The sequence below is a fragment of the Protopterus annectens genome, chromosome 4.part0 (assembly GCF_019279795.1).
Source record: "Protopterus annectens isolate FY-2018-M chromosome 4.part0, PAN1.0, whole genome shotgun sequence".
Lineage (NCBI taxonomy): Eukaryota > Metazoa > Chordata > Ceratodontiformes > Protopteridae > Protopterus > Protopterus annectens.
The window spans coordinates 7,573,330-7,594,471 of NC_056733.1; the positions used below are offsets into that span (position 1 = coordinate 7,573,330).

Consider the following 21,142-nt stretch of genomic DNA (forward strand, 5'->3'; position numbering starts at 1 on the left):
CACACCATGTGCTCTTCCCAAGCACAATGACTCATCTACTGGTACAATCCTCTTAAACCTATCTAAATAATACACCAAGTAATATTCTCCACATGAAAAAAAGGATTCTAGCTCAGTCTAGATAAGTTATAAAAACCTCATAAAAAATCTACAAGAAATGCACTGCAGCTCAGACGACCTGTTTGTTACTGTACAGAGAAGTTTCAGAATGCAACAGTAATGCGGGTCCAGAAAATGTAACTGAAGCTAGAATGATGCAAAAGGTGGACTAGATGTTGGAAGAGCAGAGGGTAAACAGTTCTCCTTCGCTGGGGAGGGAACAGGAAAGGAGAATGTGGAGAATCTAGTATGGCAGGAAGGTCCTCTGGTGGAGTGTCTACAAGGGCCCAAAGGAAGTGAGTTGGCACACACCCACAGGTAACAGAAAATGCTTAACAGCACAATCTCTGCATACCAAAGTCAAGAACTACAAGTACTTCATTGCGGGTTAGGGTCAAGGGAGCATATGGCATAATGAAAACCCTTGAAGATGCCTGCCATATAAAGGCTGCAATTTCCCCCTCTCCTATCCACTCTTTTCAAAACTGGAACAGTGAAAGATAAAACTTTTCTGGAAGGGTGAGACTTCTTCCCTCCTTGAGGGGATAAAGGAATGTAGCAAGATCAGGGAGTTACTGCAAGCAACCTGAGGTTGGCAAGAGACCCTAGGACAAAGACACAGTGCACACCTGGCATTCCCAACTTCAAGAACAAGAACAAGAAAATGCCTTGGAAGAAAAATGACTACAGAAAATGATACAAAGGTAAAGTAAAATAAATAAATAAATAATACCTCAAGTCTTTCCCTTTCTACATCAGGTTTAATGCATTTAGCCAGCTGTGATTTCTTCTCTCTCGTTTCTGCCCTTTCATTAGGGTTTAGAATAGAGTGACAAACTTTCACTACAGAACGAAACTTGAGGAGTGGTACATTCATTAGACTTTGTATATCTTGGAAAGGTCCATTTTTGTTCCTATATTCAATTATACTGGCTGACTTCTTCCCACGTAGCAACTTTACAGATGCCAGTTCCCGATCATCTGCAGTGTTCAAAACTTGCAAAATAACAGAACGTTGCTCGGCAGAATAGTACTCGTCTAGGTTTCTTTCATCATCTTTAGCACTTTGGTTTAACGGTAAGGAATGAAGCATCTCTGCTTCTTCTGGAGGTGCTGCTGCTTTACTTCTGCAGTAGGTACAGTGAATTGCTCTGCACATCGTCATCCATTTTTCCACAGGTGAAAACGAAGGATGTAAAGGTAAAATCTTCTGTCCTGAGGGAGAAGAGATGGAAAAAAAATAAGTTCTGCAGTAATGGACTTGCTTAAAAATCAATGCTTAGAAAAGCACAGTGATCTAAATCTTATCTACAGGTACAATTCCAAAGACTAAGAAGATTAAGGCACTCTGTCTCAGCATACTCTAACTGTAATGTAAGCTGCAGAGCGTCTTGGAGTGTCTAAACACTGTGCCTAATGCTCTATTGTCTTCAGACAAAACAGCCACCATCAAAGAAAAGCATCCAGGACACAAAAATCCAGTTTTGTTTGCAATACTAGACTGCAGTAACAGAAATGTATTAACTCTGTGATGTATAACTTCCCAGAGTTACTCCTAGGGCCTCTTGTTTTTAAACTATTTCACCTCAGGTGCCTTCCCACCTCTTGCAGCCAAACTGCATCATAAAACAACCCCCTACAACCCCCATAACCTCTCACAATTAACTTCCTCTCTCCAGAGCCCCCCTAGGAAAACTGCATGAAACCAACCACTCCTTCTCCATTCTTGCACCAAAACTCTGGCAATCCCCAAACCTCACCTAAAAGAAGTTGCCTCTTTCCCCATGTTCGGTGCACAACTCAAAAGACACCGCCATAAAAATCTGACTGCAAGTGCTTTTTCACTGGACACATAACCCAACTTACTCCCTCACCTGCATCAGTTCTGCTTTGACCTTCTGGTCTCACCTGCTGCTTCCCTCTCATATTTACTACTAAAATTAATTTACATTTGTTTTTCTACTCTGTTAATAATATTTACATACAGTTTCAATTGTCTATGGAATTATCTACCTTCTCTAATTATATTATATCTGTGAATTTGTTCTGTTTTATTTTTTTATGAATTTCTTCACCTGGACTGTGCCTGCAAATGGTCTACTGTGATCAGTGTAATATCCCCCCCAAAAAGTAAATAAATAAATAAATATGCCTAGTTACACTTTAGAACCAAGGGGTCCTCATGGACAAACAAGGGGTGATCCAGAGGGATCTGTACTGATATACTACCATGTCAGCAAATGCTTCCCATATGAGAACAGCAGCACTGAGTCTCTATCACTACTTTCACCCACTTGGTAATATAGTAGTATACAACAGGCACTGTCTAGCCCCCATGGCCTCGGTTTTCTGAAAAACCAAATCACTGGCATGTCAGCTAAGTATACTAACATTAAACTGTTAGGGTTCTAGCCTCGTCTTTATTTACCACTCCAGCATACAGGCAAATAAAACAACACATCCATCTAATCTCCAATAACCTACCCCAGCGGTCAATGGAAACAAGGCCTTGAAGCTTGTCCTGGACAGACAGCTGGTCTACTGCAGAAGGGACAAGCTCATTAACTCACACACTACAGTAAACTCTCAGTTAACCAGCACCCCCTGGGGCTTGGTAAATGCTGGATAACTGTAGTTGCTTGAGAGTTACTATTTAAAATACTCCTGACTAATACTGTGCCCTATACTATTTGTTTGGTTTGACTTGTTCTCAGGTTGGGGAGAGAGGAAATTTATTCCTATCTTCCTTTTTAAAACTCTAAAACTGTAAGGTATGTTTCTACGTGGGGAAAACAGAAAGTGAGAGTTTACTGTACATGCACATCTATGGGCAATCTACTCTGCGTATTTTTAATGGAAATACACAGTAATATTTTCTACAAGATTTTACATTTGTTCACGTATGCATCCATAAATTGTACTCATTTTCTTTACTGTTTCTGCTACTAATCTTCATCATCTTCTTTCGGCTGTTCCCGTTAGTGGTCGCCACAGCGGATCATCTGTTTCCATTTCTTCCTGTCCTCTGCATCATGCTCTTTCACACCAACCGCCTGCATGTCCTCTCTCACCACATCCATAAACCTTATCTTAGGCCTTCCTCTTTTCCACTTAGCTGGCAGCTCCATCCTTAGCATCCTTTTCCCAATATACCCAGCATCCCTCCTCAGCACATGTCCAAACCAACGCAATCTCGCCTCTCTTGCTTTGTCTCCAAACTGTCCAACCTGAGCTGACCCTCTAATATACTGATTCCTAATCCTGTCCATCCTAGTCACACCCAGTGCAAATCTTAACATCTTTAACTCTGCCACATCCAGTTCTGACTCCTGTCTTTTTGTCAATGCCACCGTCTCCAACCCATATAACATAGCTGGTCTCACTACCCTCTTGTAGACCTTCCCTTTCACTCTTACTTGGCACCCGTCTGTCACAAATCACTCCTGACACTCTTCTCCACACATTCCACCCTGCCTGTACTCTCTTCTTCACCTCTCTTCCACACTCACCATTACTCTGAACTGTTGATCCCAAGTACTTAAACTCATCCACCTTTACCAACTCTACTCCCTGCATCCTCACTATTCCTCTACCCTCCCTCTCATTTACACACATATATTCGCATCGGGTCAAAGTATCCTTCACCTGAGGTCCAAACTAAGCTGAACCGTCAAAGGGGGAGTTCGTGAAGGACTCCTTAAAGGGGTCTGCAAAGTTACAAAGCCTCATCCAGGCATGACGCCTTAAGGCCACACCTGTGCCTGCAGCCCTGCTCGCCCCATTGGCCGCATAGGAAATAAGCCACATGGAGGAGTTGACAATGGAATTCAGGGTTGCCAGCTGGGAATTTATTTTGTCTTGAGACCCCGCAGCTGTTGGATCCTGTAAGACCTCACCCCTTCTTTGAGCATATCTCTTTGAAGGCGGGTGAAGTGGCACAAATAATTCAGCTAACGCATGACGAAGGTCGCTGAAGAAAACATCCGCTTGCCGTACCTATCCATAGTCCTAGACTCCTTGTTAGGAGGATGGACAGGTACTGAAGATCAGCCAGTTCCTTCTTAGTGGCTGCAGCCACCACCATGGCATCAACTGGGACACCCTTGGCTAAAAACTGCTTGTCGAAAGGGCTGTTATAAATTTTGAAGGCCTCCGTGGGGTAGGTTCCATCGTGTCAGGGGCCGTCCACACCTTCCGTGCCACCACTTCCATGAGGGGGTTGAAAGGTGGAGACACCCAGGAGGTGGAAGGGCGAGAGCCAAAAGCCTCTAGGTAAACCGACTCGTTCTCGGAAGGGTTAAGGGTAGACCAATTCCCCCTCTGCTTCAGGATTTCAAGAATGTCTGAAAAGGAGACATCCTCAGAGGGGGACCGTGGGGACCCTTCCGACTCATCCAAGTCGGTATTGGATGTGACGGACTCAGGAGAGTCCACATGCTTCCTCTTACATTTCCTATTCCGAGGGGGTTCCCCTGACGGATCAGGGGAATCCTCGGAAGAGGAGGATATTCTCAATGGGGAAACCTGAGGCGCTGGATCTCTATGGTCAGGAATGAGAGGGTGGGAAGAGACCGCAGCAGGCACTACAGAGGGAGGAGCTGAGGGAGCCTACCATGGAGCAGGCACAGGGGCCAGCATGCTCCTCATGACTTTGAAGGCGCCCCTATCAGGCAGCGTAGAAGGTCCCTGCTCCAAAGAGATAAGGACCCCTCCCGGCACCGAGAGGGACGGCTCCGAAGCCGATGTCGGAGCCGAACTTACCAGCACCGAAGCTCCGAGAGGGAGAACGGGGTCGGACAAGGGTCCAATGCCACTCGCCCCCTCAGAGCCGACGAGGAAGTCCATGCGCCCGGATCCCTCCAAAGATGGGACTATGGAAGAGACCGGAGCCGACGACGGAGCCGAAATGTGAGATATCGGCTCCGACGTGTCGATGGCCATGGCTCCAACAAGCTCCGGCTCCGAACTCAGAGTCGGAGGAGGAATCAAAGATGGGGTGGGTATAGCCACTGTCTGTTGAGAAGGGCTATGAAGCATTTGGGCTAGTGCCTGAGACTTAAGAAGTCTACTAACAACCCTCTCGAGGTCGTGGTTCGAGAGCCTGGAAGACCTGGAGGAATGGGTTTGATGACTCCGCTCCGAGAGTAAGGGAGACCTCGGAGCCGAGTGAACAGACTCCAAGGATGGAGATCTGGACCTCTTATGGCTAGCAGACGGCGCCGACACCACTATCGGCGCCGACTGTGTCCCGGAAACATTGGCTCCGGTTCGAGCCGATGTAGAAGCTTGAACCCGAGGAACATCGACTCCAGCCGGAGCCGATGAAGAAGATTGTGTCTTGGAAACATCAGCTCCAGCTGGAGCCGATGAGACAGCAGTTCGAGAACCACCAGTCGAAGGCCCTGAGGTTGGAGCCAATGGCTTAGATGGCTTCGAAGGCTTCCCCATGAAGACTTGTTCGGGGAACCTTCAGGCTTTAACAAGCCCCTCAAAATCAATTTATTTCTGCATTCCTGCAGAACTCTTGGGCTGAACGCATGACAGACCGAACAAGAGTCCTGCAGGTGCAGAGGGCCCAGGCAATAAACACAAGAAGTGTGACCATCTCAGCAACATTTTCTGACAGCACAAGTCACACTTCTTGAAACCTGAGACCCTGGTGTCTTTGACATCTTAAGAACAGAAAACTAAACACACACACACACACACACACACACACACACACACACACACACACACCCTATTAAGTAAAGTCAGTCACACAAAAAATTTAAACTGACAAGGCAGAAAAAAGGCCCAAAGGTCTAACCCTATAACAAAGGGAATTAAAAAAGGTCTTAAAAGGGATTAAAAGGGGCCTAAAGGGGGATTAGCTATGAATGGGATAGTCACTAACTAAACTTAAGAAAAACCCAGTCTAAAAATAGCAATTTTCTTAGCAGAAAAACTTCTAACCTGAAGAGCCGGTAGTAAACACACCTTGTCGCTGTAAGCGGCAAACGAGATCTGGGTAGTTAGCGCCTAGCATTATGGGATATAGGGTAGCCTCGAGCCGGTGTAAATAGCTCTCGAGCTTTAGTATAGGCCGAGTCGGAGCCGAAGGTCAGCTCCGAACCCATCCAGCAAGAATGAAGGCGAGATTGACAACTTAACATCACTTTTTCTCCACTCCTCAGGCATCCTCTGACTTTCCAACATTTCATTAAACAATCTGGTTAAAAATTCCACTGCCATTTCTACTAAGCACCTCCGTGCTACCACTGGTATGTCATCTGGGCCAACAGCCTTTCCATTCTTCATCCTCTTCATAGCTGTCCTTACTTCCTCCTTGCTAATCTGTTTCACTTCCTGATTCACTATCCCCACATCATCCAACCTTCTCTCTCTCTCTCTCATTCTCTTCATTCATCAGCCCTTCAAAGTACTCTTTCCATCTACTCAACACACACGCCTCTCATGTGAGTACCTTTCCCTCACTATCCTTTATCACCCTTACTTGCTGCACATCTTTCCCAGCTCTGTCCCTCTGTCTAGCCAATTGGTACAGGTCCTTTTCTCCCTTGTTAGGTCCAATCTCTCATACAACTCTCCATATGCCTTATCCTTAGCCTTCGCCACCTCTCTCTTTACTAATGTAACAGCTGTTTTTTGTAACTTCGTAGAGTCAGGTGGAATATTCTTTCCTCTTGGAGTCATTCTCCAGCACAAAAGTGCATAATTCTGGTACACTGCAGAAACAGGCTGCACACTTAAAATGGCAATCCCTCCACCTCTATCCCTTTTGCTATTCTGTAAATGGTTTTGACTTCCTGATGAATGTAATACCTTGTACTGTACCAATAAGGCCTTCATTTGTGGTAAACAAAAGGGGACTGTATGGTCATACCTATAACTTATAACACAGAGGAAAATGACATACCTCTACCACAGAAGGAAAGTGACTCACAAAACCCTGTTAAGCCAGCCACTGTACCAAACTCTATGCTTCTTTATCCTAGGCACAATTTACGGTGTCCTCTAATTAATACAAACCTTTAAAAAAAGCAAGTTCTCATGTGGTGCTGGCTAAGGCATTATAAAAGCCTTTCCAAGACAATTTAACTGAGGAAAGAGTTGGGATAATCTGCTGGAGACCATATACAACAAGATAATGGGATAATCTGCAAGAACTGCAGTCAAAATATAAAAGGCCAATGCCTCATAATCCACTAGTTGTATACTTTTCCCTTTAATACACTATGCATATCCTGTTTTGCTTCAGTATGAATGTTAAAATAATATCATTACTAAAGTTTCTGGGAAAAAGTGTTTACAGTCTGTGTGTCAAAAACCTGAACTGAAGCTGATCAAATGTATACCAATATATAATTAAAAAGATTCTGCATAGACGTTGTACGGGAATACATGGTGTGAAACAGTGTACTGAATCAAAAGCTGAAATATTTGATGGCTATTTCCTTTCTTGTTTAACCAGCAATCACCCCAAAGGATGTGCTCTTAAGACAGGGCCGGGAAAGGATGGAAGAGAAGCACACAACTCAGGTGACAGAAAGGACATTGGGAGGTCTGAAGAAAAGAAAGGTGCAGGAATCAGATGAAATCCAACAGTGAATAAAGAAATTAAATGCTGCAGTTCTGAAAATATGACAAATCCTTTCTTTGGCAAATTTTGAAAAGATTCAGTTTTGAAACAGAGCTCAAATATGTATGACTCAAACTCTTTGTTTTAAGAGAAGAAACAACTCTATTTCCCTAAACAGCAATTGATTTTTTTTCTGGTTTCTTCTATATTATTTATTAAAGTATTATATAACCTGACACAACACATTAACTCACTTATCTTACTATCTTAGTGAGGTTAGACTTTCTTTTCAATGACTGCTTACACATTTGCTTATGCATCTCCTCTTGGTACGTTCTGTCGTTTGGGAATGCTGCCTTGCTAGTTGTGTCTTGCTCACTTACATGTTAGAATGGTATCACAGGAGATGTAAGGAAGCTATCTTCAGTTTAAATCAAATCTTCAAAAAGATGGCCTGTGAAAGTTCGTGGTTTACATTTCTTTTTATTTTAGAGGTTTTATGTCTTGTAACTGGTTAGGGAAACGTGGTAAATACAGGGAAGCTGAAGTCTGGCATCTTTTGCCAGAGGTCCAGACTGCTTCTGCTGAAATCCAAAGCATCCAAGGCTAAAAAACAAGAAAATAAGTATATATTCTGATTTAATGCACTTTTTAAACTGTATTTAAACTAACTGCAGCATTGCTTCTGCCTTTTACTGTTTGTGACTGCATCACTTTCTGCACTTGATTTCAACTGTACTGTTAGCCTAGAAAGCATAGTCTAGATTCAGATCTGCAGAATCTAGTCTGTTATTGATACACTTGTGCTAAACCAGCCATCATACATTAAGAAGGGCTTCCCTGCACCCCTGTAGCAGAAAAGTGTACCCAGCCTTATCTGAGCTGGGGATTGGTGGAGAAAGGTTCATTGTGTGCTTTCTTATTGGTAGATTATTTTAAAAGTGTTTATTTTCACCCGTATTTAAGCCTTGCACTTGAGTGTTGCTGCACACTGTGCAGCAGGGGTTAGTGGTCTCCTGTACAGATGCAAATGCCATGAAACACAATTTTTCCCTAGACATCTGTCAGCGGAACTCTCCCAAGGTTCCCTGCTGCACTACGTGAAACTTAGCTGCACAGTGAGCAGTGTCACCACACTTATCATCCCCAGCCTTGAATAGAACAAGCCCCTTTGTTAGTCCTAGTGCAAAAAAACTAGTGTAACTAGCCTACACTGTTCCCTAATACAATATACAATAAAAAAACCTGCTGTAATGGACAGGCAGTTTCCTATAATTTCTCGGGCCAGCCTGACTGATGTGGGCATCCTGAGGCAATGTAGTAATTGTCTCATGTATACCAACAACCACTTATTCCTAAAACAAACAAATACCCTATGTGACAGATACAATTACACTGTGAAATTGGAGTCAATTCTCTCAGGTAACACAATCTGGACATCAAACAGATTGTCAGTACACACACCATCTCACACACAACATAAGGTCATAACACATAAACCCATATATGCGGAGGCACTCACTAGAAGCCTACCAAAAGATCAGGGAAATGTCAAACGTAAACCACTTGCACACATTGCTATGCAAATAGTAACCACTACACATAATAACACAAACCACTGTCTCAGCAAATAAGCCCTTAAGGCAAAAACCTCAAAACCTAATTTCTTAGTCAAGCAACTCCATAGTGAGACACACAGATGTCCCCTCACCAGGATGGAAAAAGATAAGGTCACGGTCAGCTGCCTGTCAGGTGCCAGGATCCATCAAATCATGCCTGCACACAAGTCACTCAACAAGTACCACTGTGACTCTGTCATAGTCTGTGTTGAGGTGAATGACTTGTCATGTACCTCTCTGGACTATATGAAGACAGACATGACTGAACTCTCAGACTGTGTGTCCCAGGCAGGTATTACCCTAGCCCTAAGCAACACTCTAGCTTCACCTAGGATGATGTCACAATATAAACAAAAACATGATCAACTTCAACAATTGGCTTAGCTTTTGTTGCCGGTCCAGGGAGATCCGGTATCTGGTAGCCCGGGAAGACACGGTCAACAGGCTACACTGCTTTGCCAGAGATGGTCTGTACTTGTCTCCTTTAGGCTTTCGAATACTGGCAAAGAAGCTTACCTCCCCCATAGTGCCTTTTTTAGGCAATGTCAAAACATCAACATTTCCAACATAACAAAATCCACTCAAGACAAAGTTTTGCTGCTTAATGCTAGGAGTCTGAACAGGAAGCTGCACAATCTGGAAGCACCCCTCACCTTGGAAGATGCTGATGTCTGTGTGGTGACTGAAATATGGTTCAAGGCTATGGACAGCACCCCGGACATGCAAGGCTACAATGCCTTTGACATTCAGACCTCAAAATGAGCACGAAAGAACCAAAGGTGGAGGTTTATTCATCTTCATGAAGGCTAAGTACACCTCAAGATTTGTTAAACAGTTTGATTCTCTCAAACTACTCAATGTCCAATTAAATACAGGCAAAGTACCCCACCACATCTTTGCTAGCTATAGGTCCCCACCATGAACCAAGAAAAGAACACCACCTACCTGGACTCACTGGAGTCACTTACCATACAGCCCAACACCTTAGTCATGGGAGATTTCAACTATTCCTCCATCAACTGGGACATGTACACGGGCACAAACATGCTAGCCGAGAGGTTCCTGGACTTTGTCAACACAAATATTCTGTACCCCCACAAGGGGCTCAAATGTCCTCCACATAGTACTCACCAAAGGGGGGGTCACTGCACTCCCATCTGTGTGATATCCTCCCTGCTAAGGTCAGACCATAAATCAGTTTAGTTCGAAATTACTATTGGACCCAACACCCCCATAGACCAAAAAAATTTCCAAAACAAACTACAGCCTACTAAGCGATGGTATACAAAGTTTTATACCCCCCAAAATCACAGACAATGACTCCTATGTAAAGCTGTTTGTAAATGCCTGTATAAAAACACTTAAACAACTGTATAGACTCAGCTGTACCTGACCATATCAAAACCAGGTCCTCCTGAAAAAACAAGCCACCTTGTTGGACCTCAAGTATAAACAGGATATAAGAGGAAAAAAACAAGGTCTAAGAACAAGAGAGAACTGACTCCAGCAGAGGAAGAATTCACCCCACAGCTTGAACAAGCAAATCAGAAATCTGGTAAAGTCCTCTAAAGCGAACTACGAAGACAAAATAGCATCTCTAGCCAAGTATAATCATAAGGCATTCTTTAACTACTTCTGAAATCTAAAAGGGAATGCTAAGCTATGTGCTGAACTGGTAGTGGCTGGCACCACTCATACTATACAGGAGTGAATTGCCAACCTGCTGACAGATTTGGCACAAACGTCACTCCTCCCTGTCCCCACCAGCCATACCTCAAAGTATACCTAACACCAGTCCTCTGCGTAGTATCTCTCCGATATCAAGCTGTATCTGCGCTCTCCAGGGCCAAAAACACAACCTCAATGGGACCAGATAACATCCCAGGTTGCTTACTAAGCAATCTAAAACAGGACCTAGTGGACCCACTTGGTGTTCTCTTTAACCATAGCCTGAGAACTGGCTTTGTTCCAGCAGAGTGGAGAACAGCAACAGTAACTCCCTTGCACAAAGGGGGGGCCATCAACTGACCCTGGGAACTATAGACCAATAAGGCTAACTAGCCTCTTCTGCAAGGCCATGGAAAGAATCATCATGGACCTTATCAACAAGGACATAGGCAACTTTCAAACTCTAGATCCAACCCAGTTTGGCTTTAAGGGTAGATCATGCTTATTAAACATAGCAGACTTCTTCAAGAAAGTTACCAAAGCCCTGGACTCTAGATCCAACCCAGTTTGGCTTTAAGGGTAGATCATGCTTATTAAACATAGCAGACTTCTTCAAGAAAGTTACCAAAGCCCTGGATAAAGGTAAGACCGTGCATACCACCTATCTTGACCTAGAGAAGACTTTTGACACAATCCTCCACTTGGGTATCATTGAGAAAATCTCCCTGCTCGGGATCAACCCTTATGTCATTAGATAGGTAGCCAATTGGCTCACCAACAGAACACATACTGTCCAAGTTAGTGACTCCACCTCTACCAATACACCTGCCACCAGTGGCGTATCACAAGGATCTGTACTGAGCTACTGTTTGGAATCTATTTCTCAGAATTCCAGGCTAAGATAGACAGCCTTTGGCTTACCAAGTTCGTTGATGATTGCAAACTGGGTGCAATCATTAAGTCCCCCAACAATGTTAACATATTACATGAGGGGCTAACACAGACAAATGACTGATTCCAAAGCCACAGTCTAAAACTAAATGCAAAAAAGTGCATTATTATCCCCTTTGGCAAAGCAGAATTCCCTGCTAATTACAATATTGACAGCACCTCGCTAAGTTCAAGCCCAGTAGTGCGAGATCTGGGAACACAGATTAATGGCAATCTGAACTTCGACCACCAAGTTCCTAGAGTGGTAAGGAAAGTCTTCTATGTTGCACATCTCATAAGAAAAGGCATTGCCATCCAGGTCTCACCAGACACCTGCATCAGCTGACAAGACAACAGAGGTTTCTCACTAAGTAAATACAGGGACTCCAAACCACGATCTCCGTAGACAGACTGAAAGCCCTGTCACTGTACTCTTTATCTAATAGGCTGCTGACAGACAACTTGTGCCTGGCCTACAGGACAGTCTCTGACCCTGCCCGGATTGAAATGCTGCACATCCACAAGTCAAATAGCATAAGAGTCACTCTCTCTAGGGAACTTAACCTAGTCTGTGACATAAACAGAGCACGCTGGAGAGACAGATTACATATAAACTTCCAATTCACATGAAGCAGAGCTACTTGTTGACCCTATTCAACCACAACCTAGACAAATGGATAGGAGACTGCAAATCTACCCCGGGGTGGCACCCATGTCTCTCATGAATAGGGGTAATCAGTGTTGATCATAGACTCCCTCTGCGAATTATGTCCATCTAACCAAGAAAAACTGGAGCAACTCAGGATTAACATGACTAGGCCTATAAGGAATCTAGGGACACTAGCCTAGTAACCTCCTATGAACAAAAATATTCTGCAGTCTTGATTTATGGTAGTAGCAGTTGAATGAGAAAGTCTGCAAAGGATAAAAAGTTATTTCTGTTCAGAGCATCTGTAACACTAACTTTTTAAGTGGCACCTCTTTTGCTGAAACAGGTATTTAAGTCTTTGCTCAATAAAGTTATAGCAAGTGCTGGTCATTTTCAGGGTAATGGGTTATACAGAGTGAATAAAGGATAAAACTATAACTTTGCTGAACCATTCAAAAGATTTCTTTATTACAGGATACTTTTACAAGATTATGTTATCCAATGAAAAGGAATTTTTTCACATCTTACTTACCAGAATTTCAATCAGTGAAGCAGTATTTCTAGATATTGCTAAGTTTTTGCCAAATTCACACTATGCTTTTGATTCTGTGACAATTTACTGCCTGTATTTTTGATGCATCAGACCTTGGCAGCATGATTCTGGAGGCTTTTTGGCACCAAGCATGCTACAGATTCTCTTATGGTGGCTGTGTATTTTCTCCTGTAGTTTACTGAAAATTTACAAGACAAGACAAAGCTACAGACTGTGTGAAGACTGTGACTGTGGCAGAATTAAGAAATAAGGCACAACAGACCATTTATCATGGTGGGAAGACAATACAGAAGTCAGAAACAGAAGGGAAGAGTTGTCCTTCACCCAACATTACCTTTTTCCTACTGTAATTATGAAATTTGCCTATTATTTTTTAGGTGTGGAATAGTAAGTGAATTATTATTGCGGTTGTTAAAAAAAAAACTTCATCAGATTTAGCAAAAGAGTCATAATACAGCCCATTAAAGACATATTGTCACTTGCAGCTCAGCAACAATTTGCCTACCAAAATGCTAATTATTTTCACTTAATCTTGAATTCAGTTGTGTAAAAATACAATGCAATTTTTCCTTTTACCTCATTCAGCTTTCTTTTTCTTGAATTAAACTATTGTAGTTTTCTTGCTTTATCACTTGTATTGTGTTGTCTTATATGAATTCTCAAGCACAGCACATTGCTTTGGTCAGAAAGTTACTACAAGTAGCTATTATACAAATGAATGAAAGATTTTTATGGTTTTCCAATAAAGCTAAGCACAGCACTGAAACATAAGCATATGTACGTTACATTATAAACGTTAATGATGAGAGGCAGGGCATGCCAAAGGAAAAGCAAAAGCAACCTTACCACAGTTTTCATCACTGCATGCACTCCTTGAATTCCATGTTCTACTGCCAGAAAATGCTGTACTTTGGTGGCTGAATAATGAATTCATTTAATTTTGAAAAGTGCAGCATCAAACAGTATTGTCATAATGACTCATGCTGGTCTCTCAGACTCATGCTGGTCTCTCAGATTGCAGAGCATCTGAAGGTGGTCTATGTCAATTATCTGAATGCTTAAAATGTCGAATGTTATATGATCGAACACTTGAAATGTCGAACATATGGTCTCGAAGGTTGACTTTTAACGGCGCAGTATGGTGCAGAATGGGAGAATTTACCTTTTCTGCACTGAAGTGCGGTCTCAGTGTTGGTATATTTAAGTAGGGGGGTGTGGGAGGTGCAGGGGAGTTTGCCCCCTGCTCGTACTGTTTGTGCATGTTTTTTTTTTTTATTTGATATTCGAACTTCCAAATATCGACCATATGGTATTCGACATTTTGGAAGTTTGAATATTTGACACAGATCCTCTGAAGGTTGCATTCATTCAACTGTGTAACAGCAACAGTCAGAACAAAATCAAACAGCACAACTTGGAACATCTAAGTACTGTATTCATGTAATGACAGATGGTACAGTATCAATAAACCATTTACACAGCACTGCATTCAGCATTCAGATGGGAACGCGAGTCAGAATTTTCATAGCGACACTGTAACAGCTTGATTATTCAACATCTGCATATGAAGTTTGCTTGTTGGCTCCTATGTTGGGATACTGTTTTAAGGATGGCACAGAGGTGCTGTGCTTACTGGGTGTTGCTTCTACATTGCTGCTGATCATCCTGAAATGCATACACCTCTGATTACTGCCACTGATGTTATTACATGCCAAGAAGCTTAAAGACAAGTACTGTTCACTCATGATGGAGCTCTACCAAGATGACATGCTGACAAACCATTAAAAGGACTAAACTCGAGGGAAACTACTGTGGAAAACCCCACCTGTACTGTACCACGTACAGTTGAACAAATAAAATCTGTGCAGATCAGTCAGATGGGCAAGTACTAAATAAAAAGACACAGACAAAAACTACATATTCCCTCTCTCCCCAACCTGAGAACAAGTCAAACCAAACAAATAGTACAGGGTAGAGTATTAGTCAGGCCTATTTTTAATAGTAACTCTCACGCAAACAGAAACTACGGTTATCCGGCATCTACCACTCCCCATGGGTGCTGGTTAACAGAGTTTACTGTACAGCAAACAGTTTGTTGAACATGATGCTTTGCTTTGCAAAGCCAATAGTTAAACAAACAGTGATATCTGGCACTATAAAAAGTATCTTACGGTTGATCTTCCTGACACTGTTTCATGTCCAGTTGGATCGGCAACACCACTCGAGTACCTACACCCACCAAGTAATAGTAGTGGGGAAGTGGGACAAGGGAAAAGGGGCAATCTGAAGACACTGTACTGCATACTGTATATAATTATAGCTTATTTTTCTTGATTTTTTTTACATATGGGTGGTTCAGTGAATTTTAGTAAGATGAATGGAAGGCATGGGGGGACCTGTGCCAGAGAGATTTATGCCATCAAAGCTTATGGAGAAAGAAGGAAGGAAAGATAAGGGAGATAATACGTAAAACAGACATAAGATATATAAACAACACTATGGTTACTAATCTTGCAGCATGGGATGTTTGTGGGCTGACTAACTCATGAAGACAGACAAGACTTTTGAATTTCCTTCATAGAAACAAAGCGACCTTTGGAATGTTACAAGAAACTCATTTAAGGGTGGAAGAACATGTTAAGTTAAGAAGGAAAGGTTACAGAGTGCTAGCAATGTCAAGCTATGAGGAGGAGAACAGGTATGAATCTTTTAGCACCAAGGACTGCTGCTCTGTATGAAGAGGGTCTTTAGTTGGCTAGAGAAACTTCTCAAAAGCCGACTTTACACTCCTTAAGGCTGAAATGGTATCCTTCAAGCCCCCTGGGCCAGTGGAAACCACATCCCACACTGCTGAATCCTTCACAAATGCTTTCTATGGACATCTCCAAGAATGCATGGATCATGCAATCCCAAATAAAACCAAGACCCTTTCCAACAAAGTCAGGTGTCCTATCTGATGGACCCCAGCCATAAACAAACTTTATAACAAGAGAAGGAAGCTACTGCAAGACAGAGCAAAATCCCATAAAGGGAAGGCATCTCTGATCAGCACTAGCAAAAAACTACGTTCGCTCATAAAATCATCAAAGGCCAACTTTGAGAGAAAAATCGCTAAGGACACTAAAGATAACCACAAGGCCTTCTTCAGTTATGTTAGAAACCTGGGCGGAAACCCTCAGATATGCTCAGAGTTAGTTCATAACAGCAAAAAATACACTGAACCCACAGATATTGCCATCATACTGGCAGACAGGTTCAGTGCAAATTTCTTCCCTCCCTCCCCCCCAAAAGATGAAATAATTATCTCAGCTGAATGCAACCTCCCTGACATCTCAGATGTCCAGGTGAGAGCTGCTCTCAGCAAAGCTAAAAATACAGCATCCATGGGACCAGACGGTGTCCCGGGTTGCGTGCTACGTGAACTCCTAGAGGAGCTTAACCCGCACATAAGAATGCTGTTTAATCTTAGCCTTGCTACAGGATATGTCCCTGAACACTGGCATACAGCAACAGTGGTCCCATTCCACAAAGATGGCACCTCTACGGACCCAGGAAACTACTGCCCCATAAGCTTGACCAGCCTGGTCTGCAAAGCTATGGAAAGGATCATTATGGAACTCATAAACAAAGACATTGGGGACCTACAGACAATTGACCCTACCCAGTTCGGCTTTGTAAAAGGCAGATCCTGCCTTCTAAACCTGGTGGACTTTTTTGAAACAGTCACTAGAGCCATCGATGAAGCAAAGCAGTTCATACAGCCTACCTGGATCTGGCAAAAGCCTTCGGCACAATACCCCACTCAGGCATCATAGACAAGCTCAACAGCTTAAATGTAAACCTGTTTGTCACAAGATGGGTTGCAAACTGGCTAAAGGACAGAACCCACAAAGTCAGAATAGCTGGAGCTATGTCAGACTCTAAGCCAGTCACAAGTGGAGTCCCACAGGGCTCTGTCTTGGGACCCCTCTTGTTCGGCATTTATTTCTCAGACGTGCAGGCAAACATAGGGGGGTTGTGGCTGACAAAGTTCGCAGATGACTGCAAACTAGGCGCCATAGTCGATACACCAGCTGACACATGCATCCTTCAGAAGGGCCTCACAGAAACAGACAACTGGTGCATCCTTCAGAAGGGCCTCACAGAAACAGACAACTGGTGCCAGAGTCATGGCCTTAAACTAAAAGTCAAAAAATGTATAGTCATCCCCTTAGGAAAAAACAATGTACCCACAAATTACCACATAGGTGGTAATCCATTAAGTACGGAAAAAGTAATCAGGAACCTGGGGACCCAAGTTGACAGTGACCTCTCATTTGACACCCACGTCGCCAAAGTGGTTAGAAAGACCTTCTACCTTGCCCACCTTATCATGAAGGGATTCACATCCAGATCAAAGGATGTCATTGTACCCTTATATTCCTCCCTTATCAGGCCTATGATTGAGTACAATGCCCCATTTGGTATGTACCTCACCCGGCACCTGCAGCAGCTGGAGAGACCCCAAAAGTACCTTACCAAGAGGATCAAGGGTCTCCAACATATGTCATATGCTGCCAGACTAAAAAAGCTCCAGCTCTATTCAGAAGCATACCGCCTGCTCAGAGGCGATCTGTGCCTGACGTACAAGGCCATGTCCAATTCGGAATTAATGGACATGCTCCACCTCAAAAAATCCAAATCCATCAGAGCCACGAGAGCTAAAGATCTAAACCTCAGCACAAATATGAATATGACATGCTGGAGGAACAGATTCATAACCCAGAGGCTTCCCGCTCTCTGGAACAGGATCCCAGTCCATGTTAGGCAGAGCCCCTCACTGACTCTCTTCAAGAGAAATCTTGACGAATGGATGGGTGATCGTAGGTTTACCCCGGGGGTCATCTCTGTGTCATTACTAGACAGAGGCACAGTAAAATAAATTTAATTTGTACACTTCTGTATCATTACATGGGGTGGCGAAAGCCACATACACTTTGGCTAGGCTTATAAATGCCCTAGGACAGATAGCCTAGTACTATACTATGAAACTATGAGGGCTGCTTAGCAGCACAGAATGGAAAATATCAAGTGGTTTCAGAGTATAGATAGACAGACACATACACACTTGTGCGCATGTGTCTGTACATACTCCCTGGGTCCAATGCAGATTGGATAAAGAAGATATTGTTGAAAGTGATCCAGGTCCACGAGGTGTTGTTATGAGGCTCTCTAGAATTTCACAGTTAATGTTTGGAATTCCGTGAGAAACAGTAAGAGAGAGATTATGAAGAAAAAAGTACTAAACCAATTACTGGGGAAGATGGGGTTAGTAGATGCATGGGAGGTATGTGATAGGCACACATGGTGTGATTTTATGCACTACAGTGAGAACTGGCATTGGTCGTCTAAGTTAGATAGGGGTTACATATCAACGGAGGATAAGGGGAACATACAACAGATGGAAGTGACACCTTTGTTACACTCTGACTATGCTAGGATAGAGTTGGAATTAAGGCTCAGCAACAGGCAGGTGGCTGACAGGCATTGGAGATCACCCTCATTCTTGATGGAAAAGCACTTGTTTGAACTGGCAACAAAAGAAATGCTGCAGAAATAGCACGACTGGGGGAAGGGAAGCAAGTCTCTTTGAGGAGATGGTACCAACTGAAACAGAAGTTAAAACAGGTGCAAGGGTGGGTTAGGCAGGACAGAGAGAGAGACAGGGATGTGCACAGCTGCTAAGGAAAATAAGGGAGTTGCAAGAGCAGAGAAGGGACTTTATCACCTGTTGTGGAAAATGAGTTGAGGCTAGACATGGTGGAGTGGCAAGGCAGAGATGCAAAGTGTAGAAATCACAGTACTACATTCGTGGTCCTCATCTAAAAGAACAAAGGTGCTAGCAATGAGGTTAAGAATGCAAAAGGAAGAGCAGGTAGCTGAGGTAGTAATGAAATTAAGAAAGGATGAAGGGGAAATAATGGAAGACTGGAATGAAATAAACAAGAATTTGTGAAATACTACAAGATGGTATACAAAGGAATACAGTGGGATAGGAGGAAAAGAAATGAGGGTATCTTGCTAGAACTGGAAAAAAGAAACTGACAGAGGAGAAAGGAAATAGGCTTAGAGACAGGGATTAACCAAGAAGGATATTAAGTGCAGTGGAGAATCAGGCAGGTGAGCAATCGCCTGTCAGTGACGGCTTTTCACTGGAGTCCTGGATGACAGAGAAAAAAACAAGATAGTTAAGATTTGGGAAGTGTTGTTTAATTAGATTCTGGAGGAATATAACCGACCAGAATCATGGTGAAGAAGCATTGCAACAGTGCTTACCAAAAAAAGGGGAACAATTTAAGTCCCAGACTCATACAGACCTATCAGTATATTAAACCACAATTACAAAATTATCTATGGCTGTGTTAGCAAATAGATTAGCACCCACACTTCAAGTATAATACATGACGATCAGTGTGGATTTGTGCTGGGTAGGAAAACATGTGACAACATTAACAAAATCTTAGTGGTCATGCAGGAGAAAGAGGAAAGAAACCATAAAGTGGTTTTCACAGCTCTGAATGCCACAAAGGCATTTGACAGTGTAGATTGCAGTTTCTTGTTTGAGGTCACATATTGAATGCATTTTCTGACAGAATTTATTAACTAGTTGAAAATGATGTATACTGGGGCCAGAGTGCAGGTTAAGGTTTTAAGGTAGCTTCCCAGGCCATTTGCATATGGCAGGGGTGCTCCCTTTCCCTAGCTGTTTGCATTCTACTCTGAGCCCTTACCAGTTTTGGTTATGGAGTTGCAGGTGAGAGGCAGGCTGGAGTTGAACATTGCTCTATAAGCAAATTATGTCATTTTAACATTAACGAATCCAGAAGACAATGTGGTGGTAGTGTACAGGATTCTTGAAGGATTTGGAAGGGTGTCTGGATACAAAGTAAATAAGAGAAAACAAATAATAGATGTGAACTTGGAAGATACAGGGGAGACTTGCCTAAAGAGATTAACACGAGAAGGAAGGGTATCTGGGAGCAGGTATACTTCTAAATTACTAAGTTTCAAAGCTTCGAATTTCTCATGGTTAAGACCATAAGATCAAAGTTTTGAAACTTCAAAATGTAAATAAAAAATAAAAACAAAAAAAAAATGTTTTTACGTTTTTGCAGGGGGGGCAAGCCCCCAGAACCCCCCCCCCCCCGTTTAATTAAATATATCAACTCATAGACAACACTACAGTGAGGAAAACTGTAAATATACCATGCCATGCTGTACAGTGATCTCCATTTAAATAGTCTGACGTGTCAAAACTTCAATCTTATGGTCTTGACCATAAGAAATTTGAAGTTTTGAAACTTCAAAATTTAGAAGTAGACCCTGGGAGCATGACTGAAAGATACCTATAAGGAATCTGCTTTTTTGTATATAGTATTGTATTTAATTTATTTGGGCTTTTCACTGAATATTAACTCAACTGTAGTTGTGGCTGTCTCTCTACAGAATACTTGTTAGAATTTCTGTGTAGCCATTGATAGCAGTGGGGGGTAGTTTCAGCTCATCACTAACATCCTGTTTTGCCTTATATAAGTGGTACATTTTGAGTTATATCTGCTTAATTTCAGAGATTTGGCCGGCCAACATCTACCTGAAATCAGCTGGACATATAAGTGATTTTAAGTACACTTTTATAACAAAGAGTTAGAAGGTCACACTGAAAAAACAATCAGAAAAAACTAGATGAAAACTCCAGCCAAGCTAAAACTTCCAATGAGTGACCTCCCAAACCTCCTGTAACAGAGGTTCATGGGATATATGCAAATAACCCTTATGAACATCAGGTGTTTCAGCTATATGGCGATTTTGGGAGGTTACCCATTGGAAGTTTTAGCTTGGCTGGAGTTTTCATTTATTTTTTTCCGATTGTTTTTTCAGTGTGACCTTCTAACTCTGTTTTAATTTGTTAGTTGGGATATTTTGCAGTTAGCCTAATGATAATGGGCATCAGCTGGGTATTACAACCCTGTGTTTCTTATGTTTAGTCAATCACTCTGTTTATG

General features: G+C 42.6%; 1 protein-coding gene across 1 annotated transcript in view; it reads right to left on the reverse strand.

The window, feature by feature from the left end:
• TEFM (transcription elongation factor, mitochondrial) overlaps positions 1-21,142 on the reverse strand; it is a 92,958-nt gene that overhangs the window by 54,612 nt on the left and 17,204 nt on the right. Inside the window, exon 2 of the mRNA XM_044068043.1 lies at positions 833-1,314. Within this exon, the coding sequence (XP_043923978.1) occupies positions 833-1,314 (482 nt within the window). The remainder of the gene's footprint in view (positions 1-832; positions 1,315-21,142) is intronic.